Source organism: Physella acuta, unplaced genomic scaffold, assembly GCF_028476545.2.
Source record: "Physella acuta isolate Inbredline_101_S28 unplaced genomic scaffold, ASM2847654v3 ptg000098l, whole genome shotgun sequence".
In the NCBI taxonomy this organism is placed as follows: Eukaryota; Metazoa; Mollusca; class Gastropoda; family Physidae; genus Physella; species Physella acuta.
In genome coordinates, this window is record NW_026731618.1 from 82,967 (window position 1) to 97,990 (window position 15,024).

The 15,024-nt window shown below is 39.5% G+C and overlaps 1 protein-coding gene across 1 annotated transcript in view; it reads left to right on the forward strand.

Annotated features, from left to right (window-relative positions):
- Window positions 1-1,928: 1,928 nt before the first annotated feature.
- Window positions 1,929-15,024, forward strand: part of LOC131930278 (retinal-specific phospholipid-transporting ATPase ABCA4) — a 42,146-nt gene continuing 29,050 nt past the window's right edge. Inside the window, exons 1-12 of the mRNA XM_059286694.1 lie at window positions 1,929-2,012; window positions 2,824-3,058; window positions 4,544-4,714; window positions 5,966-6,144; window positions 7,650-7,778; window positions 10,622-10,739; window positions 10,897-11,051; window positions 11,858-12,013; window positions 12,634-12,844; window positions 13,194-13,291; window positions 13,749-13,900; window positions 14,006-14,068. Of these exons, the coding sequence (XP_059142677.1) occupies window positions 1,932-2,012; window positions 2,824-3,058; window positions 4,544-4,714; window positions 5,966-6,144; window positions 7,650-7,778; window positions 10,622-10,739; window positions 10,897-11,051; window positions 11,858-12,013; window positions 12,634-12,844; window positions 13,194-13,291; window positions 13,749-13,900; window positions 14,006-14,068 (1,748 nt within the window). The 5' untranslated portion in view covers window positions 1,929-1,931. The remainder of the gene's footprint in view (window positions 2,013-2,823; window positions 3,059-4,543; window positions 4,715-5,965; window positions 6,145-7,649; window positions 7,779-10,621; window positions 10,740-10,896; window positions 11,052-11,857; window positions 12,014-12,633; window positions 12,845-13,193; window positions 13,292-13,748; window positions 13,901-14,005; window positions 14,069-15,024) is intronic.

Here is a 15,024-nt window from a genome sequence, read left to right on the forward strand (position 1 = left end):
CTAATTCTCGGGTTCTTCAATAATACAGGACGGATGTGTTCATACCCGTTAAATCTATAAAGACTAATTCTCGGGTTCTTCAATAATACAGGACGGATGTGTTCATACCCGTTAAATCTATAAAGACTAATTCTCGGGTTCTTCAATAATACAGGACGGATAATTTTAGATACCGATGTCCGATAGTAGACTATTACATAAAAAAGGGTTGTTGGGTTGTAGTATTGTAATCTCGTCTAATTTTATGGTTTTATTAGGGTTAGGCGTATGTTAGGACTAGGGTTGGGTTTAAGGTTAGGGACAGGGTAAGCATTGCCATGAGACAGGCATGCGTGTATTTAGTTAACTACCAGTTACCTAACACCCTTTTTTATAAGAAGATTTTATCATCGAACACTGGTATAAAAATTGGCCCAATACAAGCGATAGATAATACAAAAACAAAGGATCCAACAGTACTTACAGTAGTTACAGCACCCTCGTCCTCAACACGTCCTCTTGATGTCCACACACCCTAGCACACGTCATCCCGTCAACTGACACACCTCACGTGAACACACCCTAGCACACGTCATCCGTCAACTGACACACCTCACGTGAACACACCCTAGCACACGCCATCCCGTCAACTGACACACCTCACGTGAACACTTCTCGCTCCATGTAAACACACTCCACCAAGGGCTACAACTCCATACAAAAAGAAGGTACTTGTCGTCTTATCAAACAACACTAACACAATCAGGGGAAGCTAGATATACATATAGAAAGAGTTTCTTCCAGGCATATTTTCGGGGAGGGGGGGGGGGGCTAACAGTATGCTATATACTTTTAACATTTTTAGACCGCCCCCTAAACTCCCCCTCCCCGGAGAAAAGAGTCTGGAAGAAACACTGCATATAGATATAACACTTATTCAATTTGGGCAGTACAATCACTCTCCCCTCTCTTTCTCTTTATCAATATATATATATATATATATATATATATATATATATATATATATATATATATATATATATGTAAATATCATATAATTATAATTTTATAATATTATATATATATATATGTAAATATCATATAATTATAATTTTATAATATTATATAATATTAATATAATTATAATTTTAATTACACCGTGCGATATTTTAAAAATATTTCATGAGTCTCTCGAATAGTTTCGAGACTATTCTCGGGTCCATTAGCCGACGTGACCAGAATTTTTGGACTGCCTGTGTCATGTCTGGGTCATGTCTGGGTCAAGCCTGGGTCATGTCTGGGTCATGCCTGGGTCATGTCTGGGTCATGCCTGGGTCATGTCTGGGTCAAGCCTGGGTCATGGCTGGGTCATGCCTGGGTCATCTCTGGGTCAAGCCTGGGTCATGTCTGGGTTATGCCTGGGTCATGTCTGGGTCATGCCTGGGTCATGTCTGGGTCAAGCCTGGGTCATGTCTGGGTTATGCCTGGGTCAAGCCCACTATGCCGGAAACAGTTGTATGCATAGGTGAGGGTGTATGCTATAGAAGTATGAACAGTTGTATGTGTGTGTTACAGTTTTATGTACAGTTGTTAATGTATGTTATAGTTGTATGTACATTTGTATGTGTATGTTACAGACTTATGTACATTTGTATGTGTATGTTACATCCTTATGTACATGTGTATGTGTTACAGACGTATGTACAATGATATATTTATGTGCGGCAACCGTTGTTTGTTGCGAGCTCTGCAGCGCGCTGCCATTTTGTTGATCTTCCCGAGCAGGGCTGAACTTATACAGCGTGCCAGAGACCATGCACGGGGTCACCATGATGTTCATCAACCACTGGCAGACCCAGAAAGGCGGCCCACCCAGCCATCTGCGCCTGGAGCTCGTCGAGATGCCCAAGCTGGTCACTAAGCAAAGTAACTCGAGTTTGGTACACCTCTCGATGACCTACGGCCTGCTCTTCATGGCTTTGTTCTGTTTCACAACAATCACCATCGTGGACGAACGCGAATCTAAGATCAAGGTCAATTCAAAATTAAATTATTTAGTTAACGGTAAACTAAAAGTTTAAATCTTTTCTTTACCTAGTTTTATACAAAACAAATAAGCGAAACAAGTCTAATGCATTTTCTTCACGGATGTTTGAATATAACAGATTTCCGGCATGTTCAACTGTCCCCACCATCGCTTAACTCCCGTGGGTTAAAATATTAAACTCCACCTGCCCGTGGTTTAACTCCCCTGGTCTGTCATGTTAAACTCACCTGCCCGTGGTTTAACTCCCCTAGTCTGTCATGTTAAACTCACCTGCCCGTGGTTTAACTCCCCTGGTCTATTATATTAAACTCACCTGCCCGTGGTTTAACTCACCTGGTCTATCATGTTAAACTCACCTGCCCGTGGTTTAACTCCCCTAGTCTGTCATGTTAAACTCACCTGCCCGTGGTTTAACTCCCCTAGTCTGTCATGTTAAACTCACCTGCCCGTGGTTTAACTCCCCTAGTCTGTCAACTTCCCCCTGCCCGTGGTTTAACTCCCCTGGTCTGTCATGTTAAACTCACCTGCCCGTGGTTTAACTCACCTGGTCTATCATGTTAAACTCACCTGCCCGTGGTTTAACTTCCCTGGTCTGTCATGTTAAACACACCTGCCCGTGGTTTAACTCTCCTGGTCTGATATGTTCAACTTCCCCCTGCCCGTGGGTTAACTCTCCTGGTCTGATATGTTCAACTTCCCCCTGCCCGTGGGTTAACTCTCCTAGTCCGATATGTTCAACTTCCCCCTGCCCGTGGGTTAACTCTCCTGGTCTGATATGTTCAACTTCCCCTCCCCAGGAGTCCATGAAGCTGATGGGACTGGGCGAGTTGATCTACTGGATGTCCTGGTTTGTCATGAACTTCATCTACGGCCTGTACATCTGCATCCTGGGTTGGGTGGTCATGTGTGTCGACTACTCGCCGGTCGGTCGGCTCTTGAAGTCATCCAGTCTGCTGTTCGCCATCTTTGAACTGGTGTTTACGGTCAACACAATCAGCGCGGCCTTTCTGCTCGGCACATTTTTTAAGAGAGGTAATGTAGCATTACATACAAGGGTAGCACGCTTAATGTAGCATTACAGACAAGGGTAGCACGCTTAATGTAGTGTAGCCTTACAGACAAATATGTTTTTCCTGTAGAAAACTTTAGGGATTTTAAGGATTAAAGATATAATTTTGCTGCACGTGTTTGAAAATAAGTTGTGTGCAGCGAACAAATGTTGCAGGGATTTTAATGATACGTTGAGTGTAGGCCAAGCCATGATCTGCTGTGTAGACCATGACATGTTCGACTACCTAAATCATGACATGTTAGAGTACCTAAATCATGACATGAGCTCATGTATTGAATGTCTTGTGTACACCATGATATGTTCGAGTACCTAAATCATGACATGTTCGAGTACCTAAATCAGGACATGTTCGAGTACCTAAATCAGGACATGTTCGAGTACCTAAATCAGGACATGAGCTCATGTATTGAATGTCTTGTGTAGACCATGACATGTTCGAGTACCTAAATCAGGACATGTTCGAGTACCTAAATCAGGACATGAGCTCATGTATTGAATGTCTTGTGTAGACCATGACATGTTCGAGTACCTAAATCATGACATGTTCGAGTACCTAAATCATGACATGTTCGAGTACCTAAATCATGACATGTTCGAGTACCTAAATCAGGACATGTTCGAGTACCTAAATCAGGACATGAGCTCATGTATTGAATGTCTTGTGTAGACCATGACATGTTCGAGTACCTAAATCATGACATGTTCGAGTACCTAAATCAGGACATGTTCGAGTACCTAAATCAGGACACGAGCTCATGTATTGAATGTCTTGTGTAGACCATGACATGTTCGAGTACCTAAATCATGACATGTTCGAGTACCTAAATCATGACATGTTCGAGTACCTAAATCAGGACATGTTCGAGTACCTAAATCAGGACATGTTCGAGTACCTAAATCAGGACATGTTCGAGTACCTAAATCAGGACATGAGCTCATGTATTGAATGTCTTGTGTAGACCATGACATGTTCGAGTACCTAAATCATGACATGTTCGAGTACCTAAATCAGGACATGTTCGAGTACCTAAATCAGGACATGTTCGAGTACCTAAATCAGGACATGTTCGAGTACCTAAATCAGGACATGAGCTCATGTATTGAATGTCTTGTGTAGACCATGACATGTTCGAGTACCTAAATCATGACATGTTCGAGTACCTAAATCATGACATGTTCGAGTACCTAAATCAGGACATGTTCGAGTACCTAAATCAGGACATGTTCGAGTACCTAAATCAGGACATGAGCTCATGTATTGAATGTCTTGTGTAGACCATGACATGTTCGAGTACCTAAATCATGACATGTTCGAGTACCTAAATCAGGACATGTTCGAGTGCCTAAATCAGGACATGAGCTCATGTATTGAATGTCTTGTGTAGACCATGACATGTTCGAGTACCTAAATCAGGACATGAGCTCATGTATTGAATGTCTTTCAGGCCGACTTGCTGGAATCATATCTATAATCGTGTATTTCGCCATCCCCATGGCTACCTCCAGTCTCATCGAACAGAAAACTGCTCGCATTTTGCTGTACGGGGTTGGTGTTTTCTTGTACAGGTTTGGCTTTGAAGTAGCCAGGCAAGTTCTATATGACAACGAAAACGCTGGTAAATATGTGTAAATATGTGTAAATATGTGTAAATATGTGTAAATATGTGTAAATATTGCTGTCTTTCAAGGGAGGTGGTGCTAGCATTGCTGTCTGTGATGGGGGTGGTGCTAGCATTGCTGTCTGTGATGGGGGTGGTGCTAGCATTGCTGTCTGTGATGGGGGTGGTGCTAGCATTGCTGTCTGTGATGGGGGTGGTGCTAGCATTGCTGTCTATCAAGGGAGGCAGTGCTAGCATTGCTGTCTGTGATGGGGGGTGGTGCTAGCATTGCTGTCTTTTAAGGGAGGCGGTGCTAGCATTGCTGTCTTTTAAGGGAGGCGGTGCTAGCATTGCTGTCTGTGATGGGGGTGGTGCTAGCATTGCTGTCTGTGATGGGGGGTGGTGCTAGCATTGCTGTCTATCAAGGGAGGCGGTGCTAGCATTGCTGTCTGTGATAGGGGGTGGTGCTAGCATTGCTGTCTTTTAAGGGAGGCGGTGCTAGCATTGCTGTCTTTTAAGGGAGGCGGTGCTAGCATTGCTGTCTGTGATGGGGGGGTGGTGCTAGCATTGCTGTCTTTTAAGGGAGGCGGTGCTAGCATTGCTGTCTATCAAGGGAGGCTGTGCTAGCATTGCTGTCTTTTAAGGGAGGCGGTGCTAGCATTGCTGTCTTTTAAGGGAGGCGGTGCTAGCATTGCTGTCTTTCAAGGGAGGCGGTGCTAGCATTGCTGTCTGTGATGGGGGGCGGTGCTAGCATTGCTGTCTGTGATGGGGGGTGGTGCTAGCATTGCTGTCTCTGATGGGGGGGGTGGTGCTAGCATTGCTGTCTATCATGGGAGGCGGTGCTAGCATTGCTGTCTATTATGGGGGGGGGGGGGGGTGGTGCTAGCATTGCTGTCTATCAAGGGAGGCGGTGCTAGCATTGCTGTCTGTGATGGGGGGCGGTGCTAGCATTGCTGTCTATCATGGGGGGATGGTGCTAGCATTGCTGTCTATCAAGGGAGGCGGTGCTAGCATTTCTGTCTATCATGAAGTGCGGTGCTAGCATTGCTGTCTATCATGAAGTGCGGTGCTAGCATTGCTGTCTATCATGGGGGGGGGGGGGGGGGGGGGCTAGCATTGCTTTTTTATCGTGAGAGGCGGTGCTGACATATAAGTGTATCACAAGGAGGTTGTGTAAGAGTTGATTTAGTTGTATTTTTAGAATAGTAATCTCTAAAAAGCTACCCACATCAACATACATAATAAGATGTGTTCATATAAATGTCCTAGAGAGACCGATTTACCTATCAACCCTAGCAGTCAACGAATTAGATCCGAATAAAAATGTCTTGGATGGTCTAACCATTATGATACTGAATACTGCTTTCAATGTTTTCTTCGTCTGGTACATAAGCAACATTTTCCCAGGGGACTTTGGCATTCCAAAACCATTCAATTTTCTGTTTACTGTAAGTTATGTCAGCGTAGAAGAAAGTATGTATGTATATATATATATATATATATATATATATATATATATATATATATATATATATATATATATATATATATATATATATATATATATATATATATATATATATATACACATGTATGTATGTACGTATGTATGTATGTATGTATGTATGTATGTATGTATGTATGTATGTATGTATGTATGTATGTATGTATGTATGTATGTATGTATGTATGTATGTATGTATGTATGTATGTATGTATGTATGTATGTATGTATGTATGTATGTATGTATGTATGTATGTATGTATGTATGTATGTATGTATGTATGTATGTATGTATGTATGTATGTATGTATGTATGTATGTATGTATGTATGTATGTATGTATGTATGTATGTATGTATGTATGTATGTATGTATGTATGTATGTATGTATGTATGTATGTATGTATGTATGTATGTATGTATGTATGTATGTATGTATGTATGTATGTATGTATGTATGTATGTATGTATGTATGTATGTATGTATGTATGTATGTATGTATGTATGTATGTATGTATGTATGTATGTATGTATGTATGTATGTATGTATGTATGTATGTATGTATGTATGTATGTATGTATGTATGTATGTATGTATGTATGTATGTATGTATGTATGTATGTATGTATGTATGTATGTATGTATGTATGTATGTATGTATGTATGTATGTATGTATGTATGTATGTATGTATGTATGTATGTATGTATGTATGTATGTATGTATGTATGTATGTATGTATGTATGTATGTATGTATGTATGTATGTATGTATGTATGTATGTATGTATGTATGTATGTATGTATGTATGTATGTATGTATGTATGTATGTATGTATGTATGTATGTATGTATGTATGTATGTATGTATGTATGTATGTATGTATGTATGTATGTATGTATGTATGTATGTATGTATGTATGTATGTATGTATGTATGTATGTATGTATGTATGTATGTATGTATGTATGTATGTATGTATGTATGTATGTATGTATGTATGTATGTATGTATGTATGTATGTATGTATGTATGTATGTATGTATGTATGTATGTATGTATGTATGTATGTATGTATGTATGTATGTATGTATGTATGTATGTATGTATGTATGTATGTATGTATGTATGTATGTATGTATGTATGTATGTATGTATGTATGTATGTATGTATGTATGTATGTATGTATGTATGTATGTATGTATGTATGTATGTATGTATGTATGTATGTATGTATGTATGTATGTGTGTGTGTGTGTATGTATGTATGTGTGTGTGTGTATGTATGTATGTATGTATGCATGTATGTATGTATGCATGTATGTTTGTACGTGCGTATGTACGTGTGTGCGTATGTACGTATGTACGTATATACGTATATATGTACGTCAGTTTGTGTGTATGTATGTATGTATGCTTTAATGACTTGTTATCAATCTATGAACAGCGGAGCTACTGGGTCCCAACTGCTGTAGAAGAAAAGGAGTTACCAGACATCCCCCCTGAGGAGGAAAAATACTTTGAGACGCCGAACAGCGATTGGAAAGCCGGGATCCAAGTCCGAAACTTAATTAAGGTAAAATTGTAGTACAACGAAATAGTGTGACATATAAGCCAACACATGCAAGCACCGTGTAAACAGAGTGAGGGTTAGATTTCTCGGGTCATAGTTGTTGGTTGCTGGTTTATCCATAGTTGTTGGGTGCTGGTTTATCCATAGTTGTTGGGTGCTGGTTTATCCATAGTTGTTGGGTGCTGGTTTATCCATAGTTGTTGGGTGCTGGTTTATCCATAGTTGTTGGGTGCTGGTTTATCCATAGTTGTTGGGTGCTGGTTTATCTATAGTTGTTGGGTGCTGGTTTATCCATATATGTTGGGTGCTGGTTTATCTATAGTTGCTGGGTGCTGGTTTATCCATAGTTGTTGGGTGCTGGTTTATCCGTAGTTGTTGGGTGCTGGTTTATCCATAGTTGTTGGGTGCTGGTTTAACCATAGTTGTTGGGTGCTGGTTTATCCATAGTTGTTGGGTGCTGGTTTATCCATAGTTGTTGGGTGCTGGTTTATCCATAGTTGTTGGGTGCTGTTTTATCAATTTGCCGCTGAGAATCCAGGTGTATGTTAATTACCCTCCTTATTATTCAGGTAGAACACGGACGTCACGGGACGATTTATCTAACAATTATATTGCCGTATCCATAATGTATCGCACTCTTTAAAATAAACATAGGTGCCATAACTTTCACGGGGTAGCCGGGGTGCCAAATCTCATCCTGCAGGGGCGCCACCCTACCGAAATTATTTTTTCCTTCGCAATAACTTGCAACAAATGTTCATGTATTTTGGATGAACTGAGCAGTAATACATAAAAGACAAACACACCCACAAACACTCATACGTACATTTATTTACATATATATTGTTACGATCACACGGGATCTGTACCTGTGTTGGCCTTATCTGAGGGGAAACGACCTGACGCCCATAAACTAAGGAGACGGGTGACCAGCGCTCGAATAGCCGGGCAGGAATTAAAATGAAATGTGGAGGCATGTTCGTGAACTGAGCGGTCCGGCCAGAGCTATGATGTATGGCCGTGAGAAACCCGGGAGGCCGGCCAATCAGATCGCTAGATTGACGCTGTGTATAGGGACGGTCTATAGATTATGACTTGAACGCTCAAAGGACTGGTCAGTATTGACCGAGGGAAGCTTGGGGGTGGTCTAATAAGATTTTGACACCAGTGTTGGTGCACAATTACGCCTGCACCTGGTGGACCTGGACTTTCGTTATAGGAGGGGTTAGAGACGGTTAAGGGTAGACTGGGGACAGAGACATACACGGATAGCTAGGGTAAGGATACTCATGGGACGTCTCTGTTAGCTGGCGGCAAGCCACGAGATGTCTGTTCTGTAGTAGACCTAGCATAGGGACAAAGTAGAGTAGTCGGAATAAGGACTTTAGTTATTGGAGATATTTTTCTGTTTTCATGTGGTGGCGGTTAATTGTTATTGTGGTAATTGTCGTGAGACTATGTTGTCTGAGACAATGTTGTGAGACAATGTTGTGAGACAATGTTGTGAGACAATGTTGTGAGACAATGTTGTGAGACAATGTTGTGAGACAATGTCGTGAGACAATGTTGTGAGACAATGTTGTGAGACAATGTTGTGAGACAATGTTGTGAGACAATGTCGTGAGACAATGTTGTGAGACAATGTTGTGAGACAATGTTGTGAGACAATGTTGTGAGACAATGTTATGAGACAATGTTGTGAGACAATGTTGTGAGACAATGTTGTGAGACAATGTTGTGAGACATTGTTGTGAGACAATGTTATGAGACAATGTTGTGAGACAATGTTGTGAGACAATGTTGTGAGACAATGTTGTGAGACAATGTTGTGAGACCATAAAATCTAGTTGTATATTTTAGCTAATGCCGGTGTAAACTAGAAATGGTCAAGAAATTCGTCAAGCCCTAAACGTTTCATCATATCACTGTAAACATTAATTAGATTAAGAATATTTTTTAATCACGTTTGTAATCATCTCAAGATGTTGCATGGTTAACTGTATTCTTTCTACTGTTTATAGATCTACTTTGCTTATACCACTAGTATTTTTTCGTTTATACTGCTACTACTGTTTGTAGTTTATTTATACTACAAATACTGTTTGTAGATTTTTAAACTACGCTAACTGTTAGTAGTTTTTATACTGCTCCAATTGTTTGTAGTTTTTATACTGCTCCAATTGTTTGTAGTTTTTATATTGCTTCTACTTATTGTAGTTTTTATACTACTACTTGCTGTTTGTAGTTTTTATATTGCTACTTACTGTTTGTAGTTTTTATACTGCTACTTGCTGTTTGTAGTTTTTATACTGCTTCTACTGTTTGTAGTTTTTATACTGCTACTAACTGTTTGTAGTTTTTATACTGCTACTACTGTTTGTATTTTTTTGCTGCTTCTACTTTTGTAGTTTTTATACTGCTTCTACTTTTTGTAGTTTTTATACTGCTACTTGCTGTTTGTAGTTTTTATACTGCTACTTGCTGTTTGTAGTTTTTATATTGCTACTTACTGTTTGTAGTTTTTATACTGCTACTTGCTGTTTGTAGTTTTTATACTGCTTTTACTTTTTGTAGTTTTTATACTGCTACTTGCTGTTTGTAGTTTTTATACTGCTACTAACTGTTTGTAGTTTTTATACTGCTACTACTGTTTGTATTTTTTGCTGCTTCTACTTTTGTAGTTTTTATACTGCTTCTACTTTTTGTAGTTTTTATATTGCTACTACATTTTGTAGTTTTTATACTGCTACTTGCTGTTTGTAGTTTTTTATACTGCTACTACTGATTGTAGTTTTTATACTGCTACTACTGATTGTAGTTTTTATACTGCTACTGCTGATCTCCAGATGTTTGGTAAAAATGTCGCCGTTGCTGGAACAAATATGGACGTGTACGAGGGGCAGATAACCGTGTTGCTAGGTCATAACGGGGCAGGGAAGACAACTACAATCAACATGATCACAGGTGGGTCAGTGTTCAAATACATTAGCGTTTAATTATGTGTGGGGAATCAAACTCCCAGCCATGTTACAACCACATGTATAATCTGTGTGGGAAATCTTGAAGCTAAACTCTTCAGCTTAAAGCCAGCTTATGTATAAACAAAATTTCAACTTGTTAGGTTTCCTGCCTCCCACAAGTGGAACCATTACCGTACATGGTCTGGACATGCGTAAGAATACTGACGCTGCCAGAAAATCTATTGGCTTTTGTCCTCAACACGACATCCTGTTCGCTAAACTCACATGCAAGGAACACCTCATCTTTTTTCTCAAGGTAATGTAGAGACTTTAATTAAACAGGTGATTAGCTAGAGGGTTGTCGTGAGTTTCTGACTCACCGAGCCAGGCGCCACCCGACACAGTGGACTCTAGACTAGTGAGGATGTTTACACTATGTTTGTAAATGTTGTAGGCCACTGATGCTTGTAAATGTTGTAGGCCACTGATGCTTGTAAATGTTGTAGGCCACTGATGCTTGTAAATGTTGTAGGCCACTAATGCTTGTAGGCCACTGATGCTTGTAGGCCACTGATGCTTGTAAATGTTGTAGGCCACTAATGCTTGTAGGCCACTGATGCTTGTAGGTCACTGATGCTTGTAAATGTTGTAGGCCACTGATGCTTGTAAATGTTGTAGGCCACTGATGCTTGTAGGCCACTGATGCTTGTAAATGTTGTAGGCCACTGATGCTTGTAGGCCACTGATGCTTGTAAATGTTGTAGGCCACTGATGCTTGTAGGCCACCGATGCTTGTAGGCCACTGATGCTTGTAAATGTTGTAGGCCACTGATGCTTGTAAATGTTGTAGGCCACTGATGCTTGTAGGCCACTGATGCTTGTAGGCCACTGATGCTTGTAGGCCACTGATGCTTGTAAATGTTGTAGGCCACTGATGCTTGTAAATGTTGTAGGCCACTGATGCTTGTAAATGTTGTAGGCCACTGATGCTTGTAGGCCACTGATGCTTGTAAATAATGTAGGCCACTGATGCTTGTAGGCCACTGATAATTGTAACTGTTGTAGGCTGACTGAACTCTAACACTTGTTATCTTAATGTAACAATTGCCTTTTATCCAACAGATAAAAGGAAAATACAAAAAGGAATTGATGCCTGCGATTATCGAGCGCTTGAACTCTGTCGGTCTGGGTGGAAAAATTAACGATTATTCCAGTCAACTGTCTGGTGGTCAGAAGCGGAAGTTGTCACTAGCCTGTGCATTCAGTGGTGATACACAGGTAAGCCTTCGTAAGTTGTCACTAGCCTGTGCATTCAGTGGTGATACACAGGTAAGCCTTCGTATGTTGTCACTAGCCTGGCATTCAGTGGTGATACACAGGTAAGCCTTCGTAAGTTGTCACTAGCCTGTGCATTCAGTGGTGATACACAGGTAAGCCTTCGTATGTTGTCACTAGCCTGTGCATTCAGTGGTGATACACAGGTAAGCCTTCGTAAGTTGTCACTAGCCTGTGCATTCAGTGGTGATACACAGGTAAGCCTTCGTATGCTGTCACTAGCCTGGCATTCAGTGGTGATACACAGGTAAGCCTTCGTAAGTTGTCACTAGCCTGTGCATTCAGTGGTGATACACAGGTAAGCCTTCGTATGTTGTCACTAGCCTGGCATTCAGTGGTGATACACAGGTAAGCCTTCGTATGTTGTCACTAGCTTGTGCATTCAGTGGCGATAGACAGGTAAGCCTTCGTATGTTGTCACTAGCCTGTGCATTCAGTGGTGATACACAGGTAAGCCTTCATATTTAAGTATTAGAAATTCTTTAAAACAATGCAAGTAAAAGAGTTTAATTATTACTACAATTAAAAACGTGTATTCTATTAATTTTACGCATATATAAAAGGTCGTCTTTCTGGACGAGCCATCGACCGGCCTTGACCCCGCCGCCAGACAGGAAATGTGGGCTTTCCTAAAGACAATGAGAGAAGGTCGAACCATCCTTTTAACGACCCATTACATGGACGAGGCAGATGTACTGGGCGACAGAATCGCCATCATGGCGGAGGGGAGAGTTAAATGCTGCGGCACACCAATGTTTTTAAAGAGGGTTTATGGTGAGTAAATTAGATGGTTCAGTGTTGTAGCACACTCATGTTTTTAAAGAGGGTTTATGGTGAGTAAATTAGATGGTTCAGTGTTGTAGCACACCCATGTTTTTAAGGAGAGTTTATGGTGAGTAAATCACATGTTTCAGTGTTGTAGCACACCCATGTTTTTAAGGAGAGTTTATGGTGAGTAGGGCATCAAATTTAAATTAAAGCTAAAATTTAGAACACGATTGTTTTGCTCTGATAAAAAATGATCTGAATATTCTTGCATTTTTAATTATATTCGCTGTTATTGAGTTTAACCCACAGTGCATCAGATGTTCTCATTTCAAATGTTAAATGCTTACATACCCAGGCGCTGGGTACAGGTTGAAGATTGTCAAGCAGCCTGGCTGTAACACTGACGCTGTCACTCAACAGATCAATCAGATACTCCCTCAAGCTAAATTTATGGTAACTGTCGGAACGTAGAAATAGAGATTCTAACTATTAGAAACGGTTGAAATTCAAATCATTGTCGTAATGAAGACTAAACTTCTGATAACACCAACACTTCTCACCAAAACCAACATTGATTCATGTATTGATGTATTCCTGTAGAACATATGTTAGACCATCTATTGTTGTATTCCTGTAGAACAGATGTTACACCATCTATTGATATATTGCTGTAGATGTTACACCATCTATTGATGTATTCCTGTAGATGTTAGACCATCTATTGATATATTGCTGTAGATGTTACACCATCTATTGATGTATTCCTGTAGAGTGTAGATGTTAGACCATCTATTGATGTATTCCTGTAGAACAAATGTTACACCATCTATTGTTGTATTCCTGTAGATGTTAGACCATCTATTGATATATTGCTGTAGATGTTAGACCACCTTTTCATGTATTCCTGTAGAGCGAAACCAACTCTGAGATAGACTACCTGTTGCCTGAAATCGTGACAGAAAAGTTCCCTCAGCTGCTGAAGATTCTAGAAGACGACACACGGAGGCTACAAATAAACGGCTTTGGGCTCACAGCAACATCAATGGAGGATGTTTTTGTTAAGTTCGTTCAACCTGTTCATTATTTCTGCTGTTTGTGGTGATGTATTTTTTGTTTTATCTTTACTTGTTTTACTGCCGCTGAAATGTATTACTAATATTTTTATAGAGTAGGAGAGGGTGTGACTGCTGAGGATATAGCGGCAGCTGTTGAAGAGGAGGTCCCTCTAGCGTAGGTGATGTATGAATCTTACACTAAACAATAGATCAAACAATTCATAACGACACAGGAATCTTACACTAAACAATAGATCAAACAATTCATAACGACACATGAATCTTGCACTAAACAATAGATCCAACAATTTATAACGACACATGAATCTTACACTAAACAATAGATCAAACAATTTATAATGACACATGAATCTTTAAACAATAGATCCAACAATTTATAACGACACATGAATCTTACACTAAACAATGGATCAAACAATGTATAATGACACATGAATCTTACACTAAACAATAGATCCAATAATTTATAACGACACATGAATCTTACACTAAACAATAGATCCAACAATTTATAACGACACATGAATTTTACACTAAACAATAGATCAAACAATGTATAATGACACATGAATCTTACACTAAACAATAGATCCAACAATTTATAACGACACAGGAATCTTACTCTAAACAATAGATCCAACAATTTATAAGCAGACATGAATCTTACTCTAAAAAATAGATCCAATAATTTATAACGACACATGAATCTTACACTAAACAATGGATCCAACAATTCATAAAGACACAGGAATCTTACACTAAACAATACATCCAACAATTTATAACGACACAGGAATCTTTCACTAAACAATAGATCCAACAATTTATAACGACACATGAATCTTACACTAAACAATAGATCTAACAATTTATAACGACACATGAATCTTACACTAAACAATAGATCAAACAATGTATAATGACACATGAATCTTACTCTAAACAATAGATCCAACAATTTATAAGCAGACATGAATCTTACTCTAAAAAATAGATCCAATAATTTATAACGACACATGAATCTTACACTAAACAATGGATCAAACAATGTATAATGACACATGAATCTTACACTAAACAATAGATCCAACAATTTATAACGACACATGA